This window comes from Zeugodacus cucurbitae, chromosome 2 (assembly GCF_028554725.1).
Source record: "Zeugodacus cucurbitae isolate PBARC_wt_2022May chromosome 2, idZeuCucr1.2, whole genome shotgun sequence".
In the NCBI taxonomy this organism is placed as follows: Eukaryota; Metazoa; Arthropoda; class Insecta; order Diptera; family Tephritidae; genus Zeugodacus; species Zeugodacus cucurbitae.
The window spans coordinates 28,819,008-28,845,736 of NC_071667.1; the positions used below are offsets into that span (position 1 = coordinate 28,819,008).

General features: G+C 31.0%; 1 protein-coding gene across 24 annotated transcripts in view; it reads right to left on the reverse strand.

Annotated features, from left to right (window-relative positions):
• Positions 1–776: 776 nt before the first annotated feature.
• Positions 777–26,729, reverse strand: part of LOC105213601 (phosphatidylinositol-binding clathrin assembly protein LAP) — a 41,955-nt gene continuing 16,002 nt past the window's right edge. For 6 of the 24 annotated variants that reach the window (XM_029041216.2, XM_029041217.2, XM_054232809.1 and 3 more), the window contains 15 exons: positions 25,204–25,346; positions 23,738–23,813; positions 22,804–22,833; positions 20,630–20,732; positions 20,218–20,339; positions 19,871–20,064; positions 19,656–19,792; positions 18,012–18,174; positions 17,344–17,668; positions 17,054–17,140; positions 15,439–15,663; positions 8,872–9,145; positions 8,183–8,282; positions 5,992–6,084; positions 777–3,920 (listed from right to left, as the gene is read on the reverse strand). In XM_029041216.2, coding sequence (XP_028897049.2) covers positions 3,720–3,920; positions 5,992–6,084; positions 8,183–8,282; positions 8,872–9,145; positions 15,439–15,663; positions 17,054–17,140; positions 17,344–17,668; positions 18,012–18,174; positions 19,656–19,792; positions 19,871–20,064; positions 20,218–20,339; positions 20,630–20,732; positions 22,804–22,833; positions 23,738–23,813; positions 25,204–25,346 — 2,273 coding nt within the window. In that variant the 3' untranslated portion in view covers positions 777–3,719. The remainder of the gene's footprint in view (positions 3,921–5,991; positions 6,085–8,182; positions 8,283–8,871; positions 9,146–15,438; positions 15,664–17,053; positions 17,141–17,343; positions 17,669–18,011; positions 18,175–19,655; positions 19,793–19,870; positions 20,065–20,217; positions 20,340–20,629; positions 20,733–22,803; positions 22,834–23,737; positions 23,814–25,203; positions 25,347–26,729) is intronic. The other 18 variants (XM_054232862.1, XM_054232843.1, XM_054232839.1 and 15 more) reach the window with 18 other exon arrangements.

Below are 26,729 nucleotides of genomic sequence, written 5' to 3' on the forward strand. Positions count from 1 at the left end.
AAAATCTTTATATATATTATATAGGGGCTCGATTTCACTCATTTTCACCACCAAGCTACATTATATTCAATATTATAAGCTTACTAAATTTTGCTAAGATATCTCAGATATTAACCGATGTATTCGTTATAAAGTCTACCGGAAGTTTGAAAATCTTTTTATCAGGCATATTGGGGCTAGAGAAAGTATTGACCCGATTTTGTCTTTTTTTAGTACAGAGGCACACTATTATTATTATTTGCTTACCAAATTGAAAATGTTGCTTACCAAATTACATTGGAAATAGTCGAGTAGTTACTGAGATATCGCTTTTGACCCGTAAGTGAGAGGTGCATAATAGGACGCCTGAGAGATATGATGAGAAAGTTTGGTTGATACAGATTTGGTAGTTTATGAGGTTTATACAAAAACTTATTAGAAAGTGGACCACGACCACTTTCGCCAAAATATTTCATTCAAATATTCCTCTCCTTAGTGCTATACTTTGTACCAAATGTCATAGTTTTTATATATTCATTTATGGCTTAGTTATAGCTCTTTATAGCTTTTCGGTTGGCACAATTTTGTGGGCGTGGCAATAACAGCGTGGCATAAACAGCGAAATTACTGGCGCTTACACAGCACTTAACTCGTTCAAGGCCACCAAATCTTTAATTTCCATTGAGCGTTGTAGTTATTTCGCTGCAGTGAACGATTAATGGCATTGGATATTTCAAATATTTTTTTTTCTTTTTATTTGACGATTAATCCCCTAAACTAGACACATAAGACTGAGATGCATTTAATTATTCTTTATTTTTATTATCATCATCATTACAATCATAAGCTACGGTTCGTTTTTATCAATTAACTTACACAAAACAGTTCAGAATTATTGGTATTGGTCGTTTATGGTAATATAAATTATCGTTCTCTACATTTGCCAACGCTCACTTCAAATACAATTGAAAAGTGTTTCTTCTGTTGTATTTACAAACAAAATATGCAAATTTACATACAGAGACATATACATAATATTTAACATAATTACATAGCATATCGTCGAATGGTATATGCCAACTAGAAATACATAAAATTAATATTTATTCGCAATACTCACTATTTGAAATAACTACAAATTTTAATATAAAGAAAAAATAAAAATCACACATTTAAAACCATTTTAGCAGAGAATCTACATTTTGCAAATATTTTAGAAATTATGCGACAATTGAATACTAAAAGGTCAAAATTATGTTTATAGAAAATTTACATAATAAAAAATATTTAACAAATTTATTTAATTTAATAAATTTATTTTTAATACCAACATACGAAGTTTTCAAGAAACGTTAACGCATATAATTTCTCTTTTAATTTGGAATGCTTATTATTATTTTTATTTTTTGAGAACAGAAAGGAATACCTACAGCGCTACTCGCTTAATGCAATAGCAACTAATTAGTATTTCAGTGTATTTTGAAATCTTTTATATGCGAGACACAAATTAAAAAGTTATGAACGCTTACAATTGAATATAGAAACAGCAGAACATGCAGAGACAGGACTGCGAACGACTTATGAGGTTCATATAAATAAGGAAAGTAAGGTTTCAGATTACAGACCACAAACCACGGAGTGTTCTATAAAGTCTATATGTTTACTATATGCCGTGTTATGGTAGAAAAGCAATTAATGGAGAGTGATGAAAAGAAGTTTTCTTTTATGAAATTACTTTAGCTAGCAAAGCTTATTTTAATTATATGAGACACATTAGACTTTGACTGCACTATATTAATAGAATTGTCATTAATAATGATCTTTATGCACCAAAAACAGTCAAGAAGTAATCTTAAGTCAGACTGACTGACCAAATTCAAAGAAGAAAGCGTATAGGCTAGCTACTAAGTAAGCATGCTTAATTTGTTTTACATATATCATCAAGAAGATAAGATTATAAAAACATCTTTACCGATTTTAGTTGATTTTGCACCAACAACGACATAATTACAAACGGTTCAGAGAAAGTTTCCGGGACTTTTACTCGAAAGATATTATATATTTAACAGTTTGACAAATTATGAATTCAAACTGTCGACATTGTACAACAGCGATTGGTTAATTCATCTCTTGCACTGAATGTACATGAGCAAACATATAAAATGTTGCAAAATTCAACGGACAAAATTAACGCTTTTACACAAATTTTAAGAAAATTAAATTACTTAACTAAAACAACGGACGTTTATAAAATAGAATTTAGTTAAATTTAAATTCATCTGTGTCCCATTACAAAAGTATTAAATTAAAAAAAATTGTATGTGCAAAGCAAATGTGTGTTGTATTGTGTTCATTTTCTTGAATGCAAAGCTTAATCAATCGCAAATATGTCTGTTTATATGTATGTATATGATTAGTACACCGCACTTTGCAACAGTAATTATTTTAGCATTTCTCTTTAGCTTATCAACTTGAACTTTCGGTTTTCGCATTTGTTTATAAATATATATACATATATATTTGATTTATATACACATACATACACATTTAATCTGCATATTTTCAACATGACAATATATTTTGTTTTACTTTCTGCTGTGCTTATTTTTTCTTCTTTGCTGCTACTTTTGTATGTTATATAATGTATAAATTAACACTTTTACATACATATATATTTGATGCCTGCTTTACATTATACAAACTACAACAAATTGATTTTTTTTAGTATATTTTACTTTGTTTATAACCCAGCATGTATCATGTTTTGTTTTTGTTTTGTTTTTGTTTTGTTTTTTTCTCAAATTCTCAACATTCTTTGCTTTCGTTTCTTCACTGCATATACATATGTATGTAACTTTATTTGGGTAATTTAACAGTAGCATGTCAGCTTTGAGTGTCACTTACATAACTAATTTATAGAAGTTTCTACATTATTCATATACATGGGTGTATGTTTGTATGTGTGTATAGTTATATACCAATATCTTGTACATATATGTATATTATATAATAGTAAGTATTCTATGTGTAATTTATTATGCTTCTTTATTTATTTTGTATTCCTCTTTGTGGTTTGCTAATTTACGCATCTCAATAAACGTTCTTTGTGATTTTGTTAAATGGTATTTGCAGTTACATAATACAATAGCAGAATTATAATTATAAGAAATATTACAATACAATAATGTATTTTATGGTATTCTCTCTGTGTATTTACTAAATTTAACGTTCCTTCATTGCATTTTTTTTTTCTTTATGTTTGTTTTGTTTTTTCATTTATGTTTGCTTGCATTTAATGTGTATAATATAATATAATCATAATAGTATTCAATTGTATTTAATTAATTTATTTATAATTTCAAACATGTTTTTGTTTTGTAATATTATATTTTCTTTGTTTTTATGAATGACATGCACAACTTGCATTACATGCACCCCGCTTGCTCGTGTCCCCTTACAAATGGAAGGCATCAACATTTTCTACCCCAGCTAAGCTAACTTACACACCCCCACTCAACGGCAACGCCCCTTCCCAATTTTGGTTTTTTGTTGATTTTTTTTTTTTTTTTGTTGCATTCCCCCCTTACCCGCGCATTATTTAAATATGGTTTGTTTATGCGAATTGTTGTTGGATGGCGGCACACACATCAATGCAGCAGCTCTGCTCTGCGCTGCGCTTACTCCTAGTTGGGTTGTTATAGTTGTTAGTGTTGCTCATGTCGGCTGGCGTGTCGGCCATCTTATAAAACACCGAATGGATCTGGTGGCGCTCCCTTATTGCTGCCATTGTGTTGTTGTTGGTGGATCGATTGTGGTTGCATTGTTATCGCACTACTGTGCAGCGCTTGCGGCGCCGCTGCCATCATTGGCGCCATCGTCGGTTGCACCCCAGTCAAAGGGGCTTGGCCCATCATAGGTTGTCCCATCACCGGCATTCCCTGCTAAACACCAAATACGGTCGCCGTACATTTAGTTGGCAACGCAGACAAATACATTGTTGCCAAGTGATGACGTGTCGTAGAAATAAAAAAATGCAGTAGAAAATAATTTATTAGAAAAATATAAACATTTGATTAATTTAGTAAGTGTTGAATCAAAATTTTACTAAAGGGAGAGATTCGAAAGGAACACATGCATTTGTTGAGAATATTCCATTTCGTTGGCTCGTACACAAAAAGGGCAACACTGTCAGAGAGCTACGTTCAAATATTTTCACTTCAAATAAGGCAAGTAAGTCACAGAACAACTCAACTCAAAAATAGTCTCAAATTAAATTGAACAAGTGAAATTAAGTGTAAAAGAAAGTGGGAGAGGGTTAAAGAGACGGAGGCATCTTGAAATAATTAAATAGAAATATTTATGAAAATGTTAAATACTGCAAATAACTGCATCTACGCAAAATTATTGATTATTTAGGTGATTACAAGGAGGTTAGTAGTAGTAGTAGTAGTAGTAATTCCAATACTTTTTACGTAACTAATTTTCGCTAATACAATAGAAACTAATGGTTTTAAGTAAAATGATAAAAAATTTAAAATAATTATATTAAACTAGTAAGTATAGCTAAACGAAAAATAAAAAGTATAAAGAAGTTAATATTAAAACAGTTGATTAAAACTCAATTTCTACTAAAGTTAGCTTTTCTGTATAAAAACTGAACTCGGATAGTTCTAACGCCTAAATAGAGTATCTCAGTGATTACAAAGATACCGTTATAATTTTAGAAATATGTATATAATTTTTAGACCATAAAACATCTAGGACATTTTATTTGCTAAACTAATTTTCTAACACATATTAGGTTAGGTTAGATTATTCTGGTAGGCAAATGAGTCGCACGTAGACCGTTTTTGGTCCTTTGCGATACCAGATGGAGTGCCGCCACGTAGTCAATGAGAAGTAATCATCCTTTAGGATGCCCGCGCTTGCCGCGATTTTCAAAAGGTGATGTGGTTTCACTAACGATATCTCTTCCAGAAATAATAAATATTAAATTTTTATAAAACGGTTTTCGGTTTTTTTGTAACAAAATTGATCTTTAATAAACTCGTTTATGTCCCATTCTTACAAAGTGTGGGAGCTAGCTTAGGTTAGGTTTCAAAAACTATCCCCAAAAGGCCACATGAAATTTCCACAGCTTAAAGTAAGTTATAATCTGATATCGATCTTACGATCTTTATAATTCGCAAACATTTAAGATATTGTTCATTTGTAATAATAAACCTATTTTTATATTAATATCAAACTGTTAAGTTAAATGAATATAGTAACTGTGTCAACATTAAATATTACAGAAATTTTCTGTGAGATATCAAAGCTTAAAATAGTAAGTTCCGTTACTTTTCTGGAGTTCGTTTGACAGAAAAATATAGTTTTTCGTGACGTTCGTGAACAAAGTGATTGAAAAGCTTTGTTTTCAATGGCTATTGAAATCTTGACAATTCGTTTATGACGTAATATGGCTCTATTGTTCTTAAGTACGAAAGTGACTGTTGAACAGAATTAGTTTCCGTAGATTCTGTAGAGATTGTTTTAAAAGGAAACCTCTTGCAGTTTCCACACAACCCGAGTCATCTCACTAAAGCGACAACATTGTCTATTTTTGAGATATTTTCACCTTAATTAGTTTTTTTTTATGTAAAAATTTATAAAAAAGAAATTAAGCATTTTTATTTCGAAAATGTCAAGTTTGTTAGGGGATCATGAAAATATAATTATAGTTAGAGATATATAGTTAAGTAGGCATGCTTCGAACTGGCTTTTTGCTTTATGAAGTGCCGTTAGGGACAAACCAACTCACTATTAAAGCTTACACAAATTGCGATCAGAGAAAATGGGGTTAAGTCGATACGATAAAAAGTTCCAATTAATATACTAGATACTGGAAGTTAACTCAAATGGGGAATAAACGAAACAATTAAATTAAAATAAAATCGAAATACAAATTATAAACAATGCAATTATAAATTAAGAATTATACTAAACAAATGAAAAACATAAAAGACAGCTTACCTGCATATAATTTGGTATAACAGGATAACTAGCGTGTATATACGGATGGTTTTGGATTGTGATAGGCGCAGGACTTACTGTCATGCCATGTGCCTAAGTTAACACGGTAGTAGTAGTAGTAGTGGTAGTGGTGGTGGTGGAGGTGGTTGTGGTAGTAAAGGTGGTACGAGTGAACAAAGTATATACACACACAGAGATTCATTCGTGTCGAGTAATCGTGAAAATCGCACGACAAATATCGGCAATGAATGGTAAATGGCAAACATTTGTTTTTATTTGATTTAATTAAATCAGTTAATTTTTTTTTGTATTTATTGAAAATGAATGCAATGAACAGAGAAAAATTAAGAGAATATATTATGAAAAGTTTAAACATTGTTGAAATATTTGTAATTAAATTAATTTTATTTTTCAATTTGCAATAATAAGAGTATATATAATTAGTTATTTGTGAATTTCGTTTTTGTTTTTTGTTATTGCATGTATGTGGGTATGTATGGTTGTTGGTAATAGAGAGTAGCGCGCGAACGAGAGTATTATACGTGTGCATGTAGTTAAACGAATGAACGCAGCGTATGAGTGGGTGGTATAGGATATTCATATGTAAAGAGAAGATAAAAGAGAAAAAATAATAAATTAACAAAATATAGATTAAAAACAAAAATAAATTAGACAAATTAAAGAAGAAGTTAAAACACATATGTATAAACATATAGGGGATAGTAAATAATTGATTAAAAAATAACGTTTCAAAGCAATTAGCGAAAATTGGTTCTCTTAGCAATTTGGGTTCAGTGTACTCATGTAGTGTTTGCATATATATGTATGTTATGCGTGATAGTAGTAGAAAATGTATATAATTTTATATATCTCTTGTTGTTGTTTTTTGTTGTATGTAGTACTTGTAGATAAAACATTTTCAAGTGGGTTGCGATATTTGAAAACAAAAGAGTAGAAATGAAACAGTATAAAGAAAATATAATAAATAAAATTTAAACGTAAATATGAATTAGAGAAATTACGCAGTATAAATAAGCTTTTAAAGAAATGTGCTTAAACTTTTTTCAAAAAAATAGTGTAAAACACTTCCCTTTATGTTCAATATACAATATAGCCACTAAAAATCGTACAAACAAACATGAAGAGTATTGTCTAACCTAGTTCTTGACTGGTTCAAACTCCAATTAAATCATTAAGAGTTTAAATTCTTGCAAACAATTGCCAAATAGGTGATTATTAGAAACCCTGATCCAGTGGAAATATCTTCGAAATCTTGAAATCCTTAAATCTGAATTATTATCGCACCATAGAGAATATGGTTGTGAAGACTTGTACGATTTCAAATATAACAAACTAAACTATCCCCACTTATGCGACCTTATACAAGTTTCAGTAGATAAATTCTACTTTAGTACAATAGGCATCAAAAAGTAATGCCTAAATGAATATATAAGAAATTTGTTTATAAAACATTAGTTTTTTAGCTTTTGATTTTATTAATAAATAAGCTAAAATATGTATTTTTTAAACGCTTCATAATTTATTGCATATAAACTTTACCTGTACCTGTAAACTAGTACCTGTTTATAAGCTCAAAATACCGTGCGTTTAATTTTATTCGAAATAATATGTAGATTGTGTGTTTGACGAAAACGTAGGAAATTAGCGAACACAATTTAAGTGTGATAAGGGTAAATACAAAACTGGATTTTGAAAACATTACATTATTGAAAATTAGAATCTTAAAGGATATACCAAAAAATTTACAAAAAAGAAAGTTAAAAGTGTAAAATAAAACTAAAAACAAATTATTATACTCTAATTGTAATTGATTTTATGCAAACATTTTGTATGCTTATAAGTATAGTTTTTCGGTTTTCTTGTTGCTTGGCATTACAACAAATATTATATTTGGCACAATTTTGTACGTTTCTGCAATTTGTCGTTTTTGTGGTATCTTTTTGGATTCTTTTATTTTATATATATAGATTTTTTTTTGTTGGGCAATAGGTGTTCATAGGTAGTTTTGTAAGTAATACACATTGTATATTCAAGTACGAATTGTATAATTAGTAGTAGTAGTGCCTGTAGCAGTAGAGTAGGAGTAGTACTGTTTTATCTGAGTTAAACGTGAAATAAAAGATCTTTTTTTTTGCTTTTTAGTAGTTTAGTAGAAGCGATTGAGACTCACCATTGGGCGATAGCCAGCACCAGTTGTAGCAGCCATTGGTTGAGGTGTCCAATTAGTACCGGGTTTCGCTGTATTTTTCGGTGAGTTCCATTGCACAGGTCTATACGGTAGTAAGTAAATATGGTATATGGCATTTGGATTTTATGAATTAACTTAACGTGTAAATGTTGATGTGTGTGTATTTGGTTTGTGTGGAAATGTCTGTATAGATATGAGTATATATTAAAGCTAATGTTTTGATGCCAGAAATCTTGAGAGTATTTCGATTAAAACGAAAGGAGTGAAATTATATTTATAAAGCCTTGGGAATTTATAATGATTTTCCCATAATACATATCAAAGATGTTATTAACTTCACCGAGTGGTGATTGTTATTAAAAAGTCAAAGTTTAAACAGCTGTTATTGGCTTACAACTGAAAGGGTTATACAAAAATGTTTACAGAGATAAAACTCAATTTGTCAAAGACTCATAGAATTGTCTACAAGCTATATATACATATTTAAAATATATTTGTAAGTCTTTTATTTTTAATTTGAAAAATTACCTTACAAACAAATTATTCAATATTTTAATGTGTGTATATCTGCCTAGCAACTTATTTCAAGTCTAATTTCAGTCTCTTGGAAGTGTGTTATTTTCATTGACCATTCTAAATTTGAATTTCTTGTCATTATTGCTACTACTCACTTTGCACTGCTCGATTTATTTATATTCAGATTATCTACAAGTGACATAAGCGAGCTATCCAAATCGCCAGTGAGTATTTTGCCAGTGCTAGTTGGCTGTGTTTGTTGTTGTTGTTGAAATTGTTGCTGCTGCTGTTGTTGTTGGTTAAGTAGTTGCTGTTGCTGACCGCCAACCATGCCCAGAGCACCTGAAGTAACAATAGTTGTTTGATTGGAAGCGGCTGGATGTGTGGATGTGATGCCCGGTTTCAGTACATCACCCAAAGCATCAAAGCCTTCATATTTTTTTTTAAATATCGATATTTTGTTGTTGTTGTTGTTATTTTAGTAGTCAATGATAGTTTTGAATTTGTACACAAATGTTCAATTAACCAGCGGTGTTTGTATTAGATTACATTAGGGAGTGCACAATTCACCATATTCCGTTTGATGATGGTGGGTTTTCGTTTTACAGTTTGATGTTGCAAAGACAGAGTTACACAATCAATGAACCCAATAATGTGTGTGTTTTTATAATGTATACATGGTTTTTGTGTATGCAGTGGACATCCCGGACAAATGAGTTACGCATTTTATTTTATTTTTGACATACAAAGCATTTTGTACAGTTAATTGACATTTTTTCACCACGCCAAAATGTTTGATTTAATTGTTTTTTTTTACGCGATTTTTTTTTTGTTTTTTGTTAAATTCGTTAAACACATTTGTAATGTTATTTTTTTTCATTAATTTATATTATTTTCAATATTGTTATAAGTGCCACCATTTTTCCATTTTGTTTGTTTGAAATATTTTCGTTTTGCCATAATTATGATACAAAATATGTTTTGTGAGTTTACATAAAAAAGACAAACAAAAAGAAGAGAAAGAGAAAAAATACATTTACAAAATAAATAAATATGACGATTTTTGTGTTAAATATACTATATATACTTTTATAAGAAAAAGATTTTCGAAACTTTTTTGATTCAAGTGAGAGAAGTTCAAAAAACTAGGTGAGCGTGAATTACGAGGAAAGTAAACATTTACCGAAACTAAACAAAATATATATTATATTATATTTGATGTTTGACATGTTCGTATGTATGTGTGTAATGCATTCTTGAGGTTATGTGTGTGAAGAGAAAGATGGTAATTGTCTAATATTTGCATATTTGAACCAAGAATGAAGTGTATTGGTAGTGGTTTTGGTATTAATTTAGTTAGTAGCTATGTGTAATTAGTTACAAAACGAATGACACCAAACATGCACAATTACACACATAATATAGTGTATGTACATATACAAACATTTAGTACTTAGGTATTAAGATAAACTCCACAAGAAATTAAACTATTTGTTTTAACTATATTCACATGTGAAATTACTTTCACAAATAAATTTAAAGTGACAACAAAACATTCCATATAATAAAAATAATAATAAACAAATATTTTAAAATAAACAACTGAAAGAAAAAATCTAAAAACATAAAAAAGGAATTAAAGAAAGCATATAAAAAATATAAAAATATAAATGTATTGATGCTAAAAAGCAGAAAATAAATATATCTTAAAACTACTATAAATTAATTCGTTATAACCCAATAGAACCAATCTATAAATAAATTCATTCTAAAAACCCAGTTTTCAGCACGCTCACTTTAATTACACTGTCCAACAAATGAAGACTTTTTGAATGGAACAGAATAGCGACCCCATAATTCTGAAAGGGTATGTTGAGTAGATCATTTTTGTAGAACAAACTTATGGTCCAGCACGCCTGAGTTTTTTTTTACAGTGGGTCAAAGTTTTCATTTTTTGGTCGAAGGGAGCATTATACTATATGAAATAAATGTTGTAAGTTAATGTCTGAGAGAATTCTTATGGTCAGAGTTGTATTGTGGAATTGTATGAGGATTATTTTTGTGGAAGATCTTAACCCTCTAACTGGTTTCTTTTTGGGTCAATTTGACCCTTTTTTCGAGAAAATCAAAAAATATCCTTTAAAAAAGGACATTTAAGGATTAAAATGTTCTACGAAAATGTTTGGCGGAAAATTTCAGTAGGGGTCACCATAGACACCATTGTTGTAAATAAAGCTATTTACGATTAATTGGCAAAATTACACGCCAACATATAAAAAGTAGGTGAAAACATCGTCAAGTTCGGCCGGGCCAAACACTGAGTTCTCGCGTCTAGTCAGCTGTGACTTACAAATCGGGTGTGATAAAATTAAGCATAATTGACTTACTAAGCAGTACATATCGGGTGTGATTTTTACTAAAATTAATATAAAAAAAGAACAATTAAAGCTTAAATAAGCATGGCGGATTCTGTTTGCAAATTAAAAGATTGGTTTTGTTTTATTTGTGGACATTTTACGCAACTTCAAAGCAGAAGAAAGATATTCCCTACAATTGAAGAACCATATTTTCTTTTCATTGGAATACGATTTTTATGTGAAGCTTGGATACCAAAAACTGTATGTACTACTTGCGAAAGTGGTCTTTTTACCTGGTACAAAGGCGCCATTTTCTGCGCCAAAGGCACTACGCGATAATGACATACGAAGCAACAAATAATGTCATTTTACCAGAAGTGCGCTGTGAAGGTGTTCCGATGCCTCAACCGCCTACACATACATTTTCGGCCAATATGACATACGCCAATACAGAAATAACAGCGGCGGTTGAAAACATATCAGATTTAAGTTACTTGCCTCCTGGTGGTTTAAACATATGTCCTAATTGGATAGACCAAGCTTATTTTGAAGATCTTGTAAGAGATTTAGGACTAACAAAAGAGAAAGCTGAAATATTATGTTCCAGATTGAAAAACAGGAATTTGATAAAAGCCGATGTAAAAGTTACATTGCCAAGAAAAACACACGCCGATTTGGAAACTTATTTTAAAAAATCAGAAGAACTTGTGTACTGTTGCAGTATTGAAGAGGTTCTAAAATATCTAAAGCTTCCACTGGACTCTTCCGCTTGGCGACTATTTATAGATAGTTCAAAACACAGCTTAAAAGCAGTTTTACTGCACAATGGAAATCAGCATCCATCAATACCGGTTGCGTATTCCACAAAAAAGGATGAAACATACGCAAATATTTCAAATCTCTTAAATAAAATTGAATACTATAAATATAAATGGGAAGTATGCGCAGACTTCAAAATGATTGCAATATTGACTGGAATGCAAACAAGATACACAAAATATATCAAAATATATGTGCTTTATTTGTAAATGGGATTCACATGCTACCTGCAGCCATTATCATATTAAATATTTCGAAGAACGTAAAGAAAATATTATTGGTGACTTAAATGTAATCCATGAATCTCTTGTCCCAAAAGATAAGGTCATACTTCCACCGCTGCATATTAAGTTGGGCGTGGTGAAAAATGTTATTAAAAGCTTAAATACACAAAGATATGCTTTCAAACGCATTCAAACAATTTTCCCCAGATTATCTGCAGCAAAATTAAAAGAAGGTAAAATACGGTTTTAAGAAATAATTTATTTTATTTAATGTAAACTACCTTTTCTAGGAATGCTCGTTGGACCCGATATAAGAAAATTATTACAAGATGAAGAATTTTATGGTCATCTGTCGGATATGCAAAAGACAGCATTTCACTTTATGCAGCTGGTTATATCAGAATTCCTTGGAAACTCAAAAGCACAAAACTCATCTGAATTTTTTTAAAGAAAACCTTGGAACGGTTTCAGATGAACACGGTGAAAGGTTTCATTAGGATATAAAGGTATTGGAAGAAAGATTCAAAGGGAAATCCCAAACTGTATTGCTTGCTGAATACGTATGGGGCTTGTACAGAAACCTTGACACATCGGAACATCCACGTCAAGCTAAATACAGGAAAGCATATTAAGTTTAATCTTTAATCCATTATCCTACTACTGTTGAAGCAAAAAAATAAATATGTACATACTATAATAAACCACTATTAAAACAAAATTATAATTTTTTTATCAATCGTAAAGAGCTTTATTTACAACAATGGTGTCTTTGGTGACCCCCACTGAAATTTTCCGCCAAACATTTTCGTAGAATATTTTAATCCTTAAATGTCCTTTTTTAAAGGATATTTTTTGATTTTCTCGAAAAAAGGGTCAAATTGACCCAAAAAGAAACCAGTTAGAGGGTTAAGATCTTCCACAAAAATAATCCTCATACATTTCCACAATACAACTCTGACCATAAGAATTCTCTCAGACATTAACTTACAACATTTTTTTCATATAGTATAATGCTCCCTTCGACCAAAAAATGAAAACTTTGACCCACTGTAAAAAAAAACTCAGACGTGCTGGATCATAAGTTTGTTCTACAAAAATGATCTACTCAACATACCCTTTCAGAATTATAGGGTCGCTATTCTGTTCCAAAAATGCTGTTGGACAGTGTTATTTAATTTAATAATTTGGGTAAAACTATATATAACCATTTTTTTTATATTTTAAAAGGGTTAACTGTAGTATATATGTTTTAGCTTTTCTCGAAATAAGCTTTCGGAACTCACCAAAGGGCAAAGGTGACTTATTGTATTATTAATAACAAAGGCTAAAACACAAATTATTTTAAAGCTGCTTCATAAAAATCTGCTGCTACACAAAAGCTACCCACAACACTCAACATCAAAATCAGACATACTCCAAAATAATATGGTTTCACAGACTCCGCAGAGAAGATCGGAAAATATTTAACGATTCCTTTGTTTGCAATGAAAATCATGTCAGCCACACATTGAGATATGTGTTCCGTCATTATTTGCTAAATCTCACTTATTGTAAGTTGAGACTGAAGCTACTGATAAACCTATTCTTGAAGTAATAAAGGATTTTCCTTTATTCTCGAGTTACGAAAATTATGTTGCTAACATAGACACATCTAACAAAGACGCCTAAGCAAAAGCAGTGCTCGTCACATCACAAAAAGAACAGCAAAAGCTATTATGATACTACATTATTTATTTATGCATATGGCGGTTTATTGATATTAGATTTGATTTGTGAGGGAAACACAAAATCGTTCTTTACTATTTTTTAGTTTATTAAACAAAAATTGGAAAAGCTGAAGCTACAAACACCGGCAACTAGTCTTATAAACCTTTACATTTATTTATTTTGATGTACTGTGTTCTTCAAATAAATATCAAAAAATATTCTGCATATTAAAATAACTATGATTGCTGTTGATTTTGCTGTATGAAACTATGGTCTACATATAATAATGCTTATGGCACGTTCAATAAAATTTAATTATATTGATATTAGAAGTATGTACATTAAAGTTAAATAATATAATATAAGAAACATTACTATTTTCCTCTAGCTTGACAATTTAAGGGCGGGATAGTAAATATAAAATTTCTTGAATTTATCCGTTTTAATTTTTATTGATGAATAATAGCAATAGAGTTCTAGCTTATTCATTGATTTTACCTAAGTAAAAATCACGGAAATAAATATTTTTTTTTAATACTAAAAACTAAGCAGCTATTTACAACAACTTTACATGAAAGCAACTTAATTTAGTCAAAATCAAAAGGCACAAAAATGAATATAGAAAAAAAAAATTGAAAAGGACAATTTGAACAAAAAATAAATAAATTGAAAAGGTTTTACAAATACTTTCAGAAATTAATAATAAAAAACTTAAAGAAAGCGATACGCCTACAATAAATAGATAATTAAAAACTCGTATCATAATAAACAAAACTATATATAAACAGAAATAAACACAAAAGCGAGTCGGCAGCACACTACAATACAAGGAAGCACGGAAACACTCAAGAAGAGTTACAGAGAGCGACTACAGAGCAAAATCAATGTCGAAATCTGACGCTTAGCCTTGGGCTGAAGGATACTGCGCGTGGTTGGTTGACTGACAGTACACTTTGGTAAAGACATTGATTGGCGGACGTGGAAACAGAAGACGGGCACGAAAGAAAAGTACAACAAACTAGGCACACATACACATGTATGAGCCGCAGTGGATGGCAAAGCAAGGTACAGCGAACAGGTATATAAAGAAGCATTGCGTTGGAGTGGCGTGGGCTGGTGTTTATGGCCAGACGCCGCTAGAGCAGCAGTGTTGTGTGTGGTGCCTAGGCTTTAATGGCAGTAGAGCAAGAGCAAGTGATTGGAGATACATGGTTAAGGTTCTGATTATTTATGTTCAAACTGATAGTCAAAAACAACAACATAAAGCAAAGCGAAAATAAATGTCGTTGGTTTTTTTGTTTTGTTTTTGCATTTACTTTGTATTGTGCAGTTGGGGTTGCTGTTGTTCGTGGTACAATGCTGTACAACAATGCGATACAATATAAAATGGCAGAAACGAAAAGGCAACACAGGAAGCTTTAAGTGTAAACAACACGACGGACACTCACAACATACACACATACTATACATACATACAATACGAGTACGTATGAGAGTAAGTGAACAGGTGGTACGTTGACCATGAATATAGCGGCTGCTCTTATTCAGCTGATTGTTTATTTTGTACGTATGTATGTATAGAGGTATTAAGTATGCTTGCAAATTTTCTCTTCACCTGGTGGGAATTGTTGTGGCGCCGGCGCCACCATAGTTGTTGTGTTCATAAAGAGTGGTTGCGCGGCTGGCGCTCCCTGTGGCATATAAGCAGTAGTGGCGCTGTGGGTTGAGAAATCCGTTTGCTGGTATTGTTGCTGTTGTTGTTGATGTGCACCAAATAACGACGCATCCATGGAGTCGAAGAATGGATTTGGCAAGGCTGCTGAAGGAGATGCGGCAGCAGCTTTATGGTGCATCACCAAATTAAATTCACATTCCGTAAGTGGTTTTCACAATTTTTTGTTTTGGAAATGTTGTTGTTTTTAGTTATTAATTGCCATGTTGCATGTAATTTTGCGCGTATTTTAGTTTAGTGCATAAATTGAAAATAAAAGCACAGAATTTCAATCAATAAATTGACAAATATTAAATTATTGTAAATTAAAACGACAATAAACCTAAATATCATCATCAAATCTAACCTACAAATGATATTGATGATTTTCCCATATTTATTAATATGCCGGACAAAGCTGCTACATACCAGCACTCGAAGAATATGATATTGTGGAAGAATAAATCCAGTTCTTCTGAGTTGATAGAGATATATCGCCAAAATTAGGTGAGCATTTTTCATTTAGTTTTATGTGATTCGATATAAAAAGTATAGTTTTTGAATGTTTTTGAATATCTGTGATATCTCGGACAATTTCGTCGAATAACGAATATTTTGCACTTTGTAAATTGCGAGGGTATAAAATTGCCAGTTCACCAGAATTTGCTCTTTCTTATATGTTTTCTATATATTTAGGATCGTTTCCAATTTAATAATTTACTAAAATTAATATCCAACAAATTTAACTTTAATACACTCGTCTTCTATTCGTCAAGCTTTGGAGAGTATCCAATCGAAAACAGAGCAGAGGAATGTACGACCTCAGTATACAGAAATCAAATAATTTCATGACGAACGTTCAAATTATTGAAAACTACTAAACAGAACGAGATCAAAGACGGCTGCCACAAAATATTACAGGTTCTAATTAAATATATTTAAACATTTATTTAAAAAAAAAAATAAAAGTCTAAAACTCTTATCAAATCGTTGAAACAAAAAGAGTAAAAACTAAAAGTACCCTAAGCGGTTAGTTGCATGCACACTGTGTTTACTAACTCCAGTTATTGCTAACAAATGCATTGAATAATAAAACATAAAGAGTATTTAGTAAACTGTTAAATACTAGTAAATATGTATGAGTAATTACAAAACTTTAAACAGTGATAAGTATACACCACCAAAATAGTAAAAACAAATAAGAAGACATTGAATTTACAAAAAAGAATTGGCCCTCTTTCTTAGAAATATGGAAATTTTAAAATAGATTTGCTAAGCAAACACAAAAAGAAATAATTACACAATTTGTATATTAAATAAAGAAATAGACAATTTGTTTAACAACAACATTGGATAGTAATTGTAAAGGAAATATTCGGTAATCAAAGCTGCAACAAAGGGAATGTCGCAGAAGGCAAATTGTGGAAAAGTAGGGAATTGGAAATCAAAAAAGGGAAAAGAGGAACGCCGTCGGACGCGTTGAAGGTTTTTCAGAAAAAAGGAAACAAATTTCACTTACCAGATGGCTCAGTATTACCAAAAACGGATGAAAAGTTGCTGTCCGAAACGAAAGCGTTAGCAGCCGCCGAAGGCGCACCATTGAAACCTAAATGGAAAAGAAAACATTGTTACCATCTGCTCTATTTACTGGTTTACAACCAAGCAAATCATATTTTTTGTATAAACTACTCAAGTGCGGCGTGTTTGAGAATCAATTTAAGAATATCAATAAAAGAAACGCACATTAAGTATGCTTCTACTAAAAATAAAAATGGGAAATAAATTAAAATCAGATAAAAGGCATGCTACCATTATTATGCATCCAAATATTATTAGCATTCTGTGCACCACCTGTTGTTGCTGCCACACCGCTACCAGCGCCTACACCACCAACAGGTGCATCGAACATATCAGCGAATGGATTTCCCAATTGTAACAAGTCATCAGATGCTTTAGTGCCGCCCGCAGCACTGCCTGCACCGGCGGCACCAGTAGTGCCGGCAGCCGTTGCCGGAGCTGCACCAAACAGATCGACTATCGGTGCGCCAGCGCTACTGGCTGGCGGAGACGATAAGAATGGATTTGTTAGTGCAGCACCAGCACCGCCTGCTGTAGGTGAAGAGACCTTCGATTGCTGGAAAATTGGTGAGGAAAACTTGATTAGTAGTTACTTAAAATAGTAGTTACAATAAGTTGTAACTATGATTCAATCAGTAAAAAATTTAAATTTAATTATTTGCATTTATTATGACCTATCATAATCTCTAATATTGTTTCACACATTGAAAAATGAAATCATCTGATCAATCATAGAAATTTTGCGTTTCCAAGCAATTTCAGCTGGGGAATCTTGGGAAGTAGTGTCTATTTTGAGGATTTTTTTCGATTGCATTTCATCTTTTCTTTAATTTTAGCATATACTAATTTTCGATGACTGAATATAGCTTTACTCTACTACTCTGGTGTAGATTACTTACTTTGTATTGATTCATAGCTGCCTCCTCCTCTGCTAATACCTGTGCTTTCAATTGCTCATCGATGCCATTGGTGGTGTCGAATTTGCTAGATGCAGCGGCTGTGCCGAATGATGAGCTGGTGGAAGATAAGGCAGTGACAGCGGATTTTACATTCTTCTGATTGCTATAAAGGTGCTCAAGCCGATATGGCAAGATGGTTGAACGTTTTTTATTTATTAAAACATTTTGTTTTTATTGTTTTGTTTTACGACGCATCAACATTTTATAAATACTCAGCACATGTGGGCAATAAAATTTTATCAACCAGCATCGTAGACAACAAAGTATTCAAACGAAAATAATACAAAACGAGCAATAAATGGCAACAAAATTATTGTGTACGATAACAGCAAAGGTAACGAAAATTATGACGACCACAAGAACGACCAAGATGTAGCAAAATATATGAAATTAAATAAGAAAAGTAAACAAAAACATAAAATTATATTTAATAAAATAACAATAATAGAAATTTAACAATAAATTAATAAACAAAATTATTAAAAATTATTTAAACTATAATAAAATGCATTATAATTACATTTAATAGGTTAGATTGCACTATACATCTAGTAGTTGATTTGCAATTTACAATCGTTTTATGTACGACACTTATCGGTCATACCAAACAAAATTTTAAATACCATAACAATTCAAATGAAATTTTTGACGAGTTGTATAGCTATCGATAAGACCACATTTATACCGAAATGCCGTGGAATTGTAAAAACAATACAGTTTAGAATAAATAGACTAAATCCTCATATTTCGTAAGATAAACATGCTTTTCATCCCAGCAAAATAAAAAATAACATCTTGGAAATATAGATTTGATGTTTGTTAGAGCATAAACGAATTTATAAATTTACTTATTACGATTTGTAAGCACTTCGTTATTTATGTCGCACTATTGTTTTCTATAATCTCATATTTTGAATAAACTAATTAAAATATTTAATTCTAATAAATAAATAATTTTTTTAAGTATAATCCAGTTTAATTTAAATATTACATGGATTTTTTTAGATTAAAATGCTCGGTAATTATAGTTTCAATTACAAATTAACCATAATAATATGAAAGTAAGGCATTAAAAATGTGAAACACAAATACTTAATACATTATATTATTATTTAAAAAAAAAATAATGAACTAATAAATATACATATTACACAAAAAAAACAACAATGTTATAATTTATTAAATCCTACGAAAACTATTATACGAAAGAAAAAATTAATTTGATTTAATTGAAATTTGAATTTAATCACCAAATCAATACCAACCAAACCAGCCGAATTTTACTTCTACAAATATGTTATTCCATAGCATATGTACTAATTGCTTAATTATAAAAATAACTGTCAATACTATTATTAAACAAAATATATGTATGTAAGTTACTCTATGCAATAAAATCTAAATAGTTTTGCTTCGTTCTGAAATTAAATCAGTATTGAGTTTAAGTGAGAACCCAGCACTGAAGTAAATTTTTTTACAAGCGAGCAGAGCTCACACATAGTAAAATAAATACCAAATGGAAGATGGTTATAAAATTTGTATATATCCTAAGAAACATTCTACAGATCTCAACTTAAAAAATACCTTGCTGATTGAGTTGGTGTATTAGCAGCGGATACTTTGCGACCCTCCAAAGTAGCCAAATGTTGTTCCAAAGCGTCCAGAAGAGAACTGGGAGCCTTAGTTAAGTCAGGTATGTCCCCCTTATCAATGCCAACATTCTATATTACAGAGCAATTGGAGAACAAACACATGTAAATATGTATTTTTCACAAGTTTCCGTTTTCATTTTCACTAACCTCAGCAACTTTGAGAAATTCACCAACACGATCCATGCGCACCAAAAACTTTTTGTACAAATCCAAAGCATCGCGTGCATGCTTCTTATTCATATCGAAATATTTCTCGAGCAAATTAATGATGCCATCATTGTAGCACGCAAACAAACGTATCAAGTCGCGGAAGAGCAGCATGAAACTCATGTTGATGACACCTGGCACCACGCATGTGTGTGTGGAACGCAAGTCATTGGATGGACGGAAAATTGCACCAACGAAAGTGAAGGTTGAAGAAAAAAAAACAAAAACAAACAAAATGTGTCGAATAAATTGATGATGAAATGTACACAATGCCAAAAACAACCTACCGTTACTCAAGTCATTGGCCTGACAATCGAACTCCAATAGAGCATCCAACTGCGCTTGCAGCACCGGTAATGTCTTAAGCAGCTTATCAGCGTTCATGGTGCGTAGAGAACCCTCATCTTTGCTATAGAAGACAAAGATAAAAGGAATTGACAACAATTAAAATTATAATTTAGTTAGTTAAAATAAAAAATCAAAGCCATAATTTTTATTTTATTGCATATACGTTTTCTCCCAGTATCGTGAATATCTACATTTTTTTTTTTTTTTCATTTTTCGTTAGCGCTGCATGACGCTGCAGTCTGCGGCGCACTTCAATAATCATGCAAACACACAAGCCATACAAACACTCCATGTTGTTTGTGCATGCACTGAATATTCTATAAGTACATTGATAATTCATATCAAACTTACCCGCGCTTTACTTTGCAAAAATCAAAAGCCATTGCACGATATGAGAGCGATTTTTCATTCAAGTATTTGGCATAGCGTCGTATGAATGGCGACATGTCATAACCTGTGGAGGGGATAAACAGGAAAAAATTAATGCATTTGCATTGAGTGTTTTGGAAGAATATGAACTAAAAATAGAGGTATAGCTACTGAAGATATTTCAATAAAAAATATGAAACTTTAAATTTATTCTGCTTAAAAAAAAATTAAATTTACCAGTGCAAAAATTACACTACTAAAGTTGAATTACAATGCTTTATATACAATTCTAATAATTTAAAAAAGGAAATTAAAATAGTAATGAATTGAAAAATCTTATAAAATTACTAATAAATTGATAGTTCAGAATGGAAAATAAGACATACTTTTAGGCGTTAAAAACAGACGTACGCTATTTTCATCTATCTAGGGATGACCTTAGATACTATTACATATTTACATTTATTTTTTCTTATATATTAAATTTGAATTTGCATAGTATGCGAGTGTATCTTTTCAAAAGCAATTACTTAAGCACTAAATATAAAGAAAAAGTAATAATTATACAATACAAATTACGCAACTGAAATTATTTTTGTATGAACAGCATCTATTGTTAAGAATGCTCCTTGCACAATTTTGAACAATTCTCAACTGGTTAGTATGAAATTTCAGTGTATTTTTTGAAAATTATTAATAAACGTTCACGATTTGGAACAATTGTTAGTGGAAATATTAGTGAAATACAATAATGCGCTAAACATTAACAAAAACAAATAAGGAAGGGCTAAGTTCGGGTGTAACCGAACATTTTATACTCTCGCAATTTATTTATTTAACTTTCCTTATATTGTATAATACACAATTTGACCCACATATTCGTCATATATATTGTATAAGGTCCATTGAAACCATAATATTAGGATAGAAGCACCGAGGTCCTCGTGTTCGATATATGAGGCCTTAAAAACCGATTTCGGCGATTTTTAGAATAGGGCTGCCACACTATTAACATAGTATTTGTGCAAAGTTCTGCACCGATATCTACACTAGTACTTACTTTATATATTGTAAAGTAAACGATTCAGGTCGTCTTCAAAGTTCTGGTATATAGGAAGTAGGCGTGGTTGTGAAGCGATTTGGCCTATTTTCACAACATATCATTGGGATGTAAGGAAACTATTACAAACCAAGTTTCATTGAAATCGGTCGAGTGGTTCCTGAGATATGGTTTTTGACCCATAAGTGGGCGACGCCACGCCCATTTTCTATTTTGTAAAAAAATCTGAGTGCAGCTTTCATCTGCCATTTCTTATGTGAAATTTAGTGTTTCTGACGTTTTTCGTTAATGAGTTAACCTACTTTTAGTAATTTTCGACCTAACTTTTGTATGGGAGGTGGGCGTGGTTATAATCCGATTTCTTTCATTTTTGGACTGTATTAGGAAGTGGCTAAAAAAAACGACTGCAGAAAGTTTGGTTTATATAGCTCTATTGGTTTGCGAGATATGTACAAAAAACTTAGTAGGGGGCGGGGCTACGCCCACTTTCCCAAAAAAATTGCATCCAAATATGCCTCTTCATAGTGCGATCCTTCATACCAAATTTTATTTCCATAGCTTTATTTATGGCTTAGTTATGGCACTTTATGTGTTTTCGGTTTTCGTCATTTTGTGGGCGTGGCAGTGGTCCGATTTTGCTCATCCTTCTTATGGTGCCAAGAAATACGTCTTCCAAGTTTCAATTTTTACTCAAGTTACAGCTTGCACGGACGGACGGACAGACAGACATCCGGATTTGAACTCTACTCGTCACCCTGGTCATTTTGATATATATAACCCTATATCTAACTCGTTTAGTTTCAGGACTTACAACCAACCCTTATGTGGACAAAACTATAATACTCTCGTAGCAAATTTGTATAAAAGAGTATAAAAAAATACACAAACTAAATACTTTCATTAACAACTAAGAGTTGCTCTGATTTTAAAAACTAAGTCAATAATTTCTACAACCAAATAAGTACTAAGGCTAAGACAACTAATTAAATATAATATTTACAGTTGCAGTCAACTAATGTGACTACTAATCATCAACTCTATAGCTAATGCATAATTTGAGATATTAGAATCTAATTATAAATAGCAAAGTACTCACCCATTCTGCCACCCGGTGCCGATAAGCCATCTTAACACATTAACAATTAATTTATTATACAACAACAAAGAACCAATTAGTCGGGTATGTGTGTTTGTGTGTGTGTGTGTGAAGAGTATTATTTGTTTGCGGCATTTTATTAATTACATAATTTGTGTTAAATAACAGTTTTCATTTAATCCATGATTAAATGCATTTTTAGCGCATATAATATGCCGGCATTTGAAAAGTTTTTCATTATTATTATTTTATTTTTTTAATGTGAAACGTTCCGATTACATAACGAGTAGATGTTGAAGAAAAAGAGAGATGAAGAAAAGAAAGAAGAAAAGAGCATATGTTATTATTATTTATTTGGAAATTTCATAACTGCATTTTAGTGTGTTAATAAATAAATAATTGAAGCACAAGTGTGATAAGTGATTAATGATAAGTGAATGAATGAATGAATGAATGAATAATAATGCATATGATTACTTATTTTAAGCGTTTTAAAACGTAAAATGTTGAAATAAATTATTTTCAGTTTAATTATTGAATTTAAGATTTACATACAAATGAGTATATATGTACGCTATATACATATATCAGTCCTGACTTTTTTTCATTTAAATATGTATGTAGTTGTTGTGTGTATTCTTGAGTGTGTTATTAAAATAAATCATTCAATTTGTATGCCAGTGTGTGTGGGAAAATGCCAATCGCAAATGGGAAAATGAATTAAATTTTATAAATATTTATAATAATGTGGATCTGCAAACATATATATACATACGTACGTACATACATAGATGCAAGTCGAGTTATCAATGTAGATAGGTATGTATGTATGTGTCGAAAAGTAAATAGTTTATGTATAGTGTTGTGTAATGTTTGCCAGCCCGTGCACAATTGATTTAAATATTTTTGAGTCTTGTTATTTTTATTTGTTTACCTTGCACCCCGCCTTTGTCCAGAAAATTACTGAGATTAAACGTTGAATTGCTGGATGCTAAATACTGCATGAATCGCTGTGAAAAACAAAACAGGGAATAAATATTAAAATTTGATAAACAATGCACTTATAAATATATGAAAATGTGTATGTATAAAATTGAATAATCTCCTTATTTTAGCACATTACTTATTTCAATTTTTACTATACGTATTACATATATGTACATATGTACATTATATGAAGTTTCCAAACTAGGAAAACATTATTTTTGAAATGTATATTCTTAACCAATCTCGTCAATTCACATTTTAAATTACATTACAGGTGGACCAAAGCACAAATAAAATATTCTGGCATTTTATATTGTCAAGGCTCTGATGCTACAGATGGTAAGTATATTCAAGCAATTTTTGACCGGAAGCTTGTTTAAGAGAGAACTATAAAGGATCATCAATCTTTCCATATTGACATAAAATAAATGGAAAGAATGTTATATGGTTTGCAGGAGAGTACAAATATAATTAAATAAAGAGTAAAACTTTCAAAAGGTGCAACTAAGCGAAAGTCCGTATATTAAGAACAGTTGGTTATAATCAGGGGTAATTGGGGCCAAATGTTGAGAGATTTGGAACATTTTCGAAATATAATTATTACAAGTGAGAAGCGTCATTTTTGTTGGATTTAGTTTCGAAACATGCTTTGATGTTTGAGTTAATCATTTGAGTAATCATATAAGTTTGTAGTATTAAAGAGGTCGTTCGTGGGCTGTAGGCATGATTATGCTATGACTTTATCATTTTTAAACGATATGGGACGGTACTACTTGGTACTAAATTTGTCTCAAACAGATTTATTTTTTTAATAAAAACCCATAGACCAACATTTGAAATGATCCATAAATGGCCTATGAAATTATAGTCCTGAGATTCTGTCGCTATTTATTAGGTGCTTATTAATATTTCTGTAGATAGTAGACAATGCCGTTATTTAGGATTTAATAATTTGAAATTATGCTTGATTCAAAGACACACCCAACACAGAATTGTTTTTCAAAAGTAAAATTTCAGTTGTTTAATTGTTTTGATATCTATTTAATTTATTTAGAAAAAAACTCAATCTGACATATACATATAAAAAGTTCCCAGGCCATGGACAATAAAAGTTAAATGAGCAATGCCAATGGTAGAAAAACGCCCCATATTTGATTATAGTCACATATGTACAAATATATACATATATGTAAATATTTATTATGATACGCCTATTCTTACACAATTCGATTGCTATCAATAAAATAGAATTACTCTGGCGATATCAGACTTGTACACTAAAAAGTTATACATATTTTCAAAGTACATATGTACTCAAATATATAAAAATAAACAATTTATTTACAAAGCATACATGGAAACATACAAAGAGAAAAAATCATTAAAATAAAGCATTTTTATTACACTACTCACCTCATTACCATAGGCCATCAAATGATGAGTGGTTATCAGTGCTTTATAGACCACCACCCAATTGGTGTTCTGTGAGCGTTCAATAAGTAAATTGGCCAAATGTGGTATGGAGACATTCGGTTCGTTCGTGCAGTGTACCAAATCTACAAGATAATAAAAAACGAAATTGAAAATTAATTATTTCTAATACTCTGCAGGTCGTATAAACTGTTTCTATAAATAATAACGATTTAAAGAATATGACTTGAAGAAAAAATTATTCAATTAATTAGATGAAGAGCCTTAATTCTACGAAATGCGGAAAAAAGTCAGTTATCAAAGTTTTGACGTCTACATTTTGGGATGTTCATGGAGTAGTTTTCATCAAATATCTGAAAAATTGAAAAACCATCAACAGATACTGTAATAAACTTTTTGAACGTTTAAAGGATAAAATCGCAGGAAAATACACACTTTACAAATAGTACCAAGTCATTTTCCTCATTTTAATTGTGGACCATTCCCTATTATAGTTTTTATTTAAAAAAATTATACTTGAAAAACTTGACATGTTGTTAATCGTATTTAAATTATATACATACATATGCGTGTACATTATCTGGTAAAATAAAAGTTAATATAGCACAGAAATCCAACTGTAGATGAACGCGTACAAACTAGTGCCAACGGAGTAGGTTAGATTTACCGGATTAAAGTTTCGCATTTCGGCTTTCGATGCTTCCCCCTACTATAAAAAATATATATATTGCATATGCATATATATATTATGTACATATAAACATAACACTCACTTTTTAAAATATGCCAACAACACAAATGTACATATTTAGCGACAGTTTATCAGTACATACAAGCATACAATTTTAATTGATAAATGGACAAAAATCAGTTTTTTTAGCTTCCTTTCGAGCGAGAAATCTTTTCCATTTTATCCGTTACTGTTACTGACAGTTAAGTGAATGTAAGTATTATTTATTTTTTTATTTATATATAATTATTCCCATAATTGTACAAATCAAAATCTAGAAAGCTGCCCAAGGCAAATAAAATATGTTTATTTATTATTATATATTCATTATGAGACCTTAAATCAATTTCAATCAATTGAGATAATTTCTTGACCAAGAATCCAAGATCATACGTTCACTTAATTTTGCTAAGATATCTCACATACTAACCGATATACACGGTAAAAAATAAACTAGAAGTTTGGAAATCCGTATATCATAACAGATGCGATTTCGTATATTTTGGCACAGAGGCACACTATTACAACGAAAACATAAAATCCTCATGTTCGGTACCTTGAAAAATTATAGTTCGATTTCGGCAAGACAGACACACTATATATGCAGAAATGGAAATAGAATTCAAAAATGTGTTATATGGGAAGTAGGCGTGGTTGTGCACCGATTTTGCCCATTTTCAAACTGTAGCATTAGGTTAGGTTAGGTTACTCTGGCAGGCTACAACGCCACACATAGCCCAGTTTTGGTCCTTTGTGATACCAGATGAAGTGCCGTCAC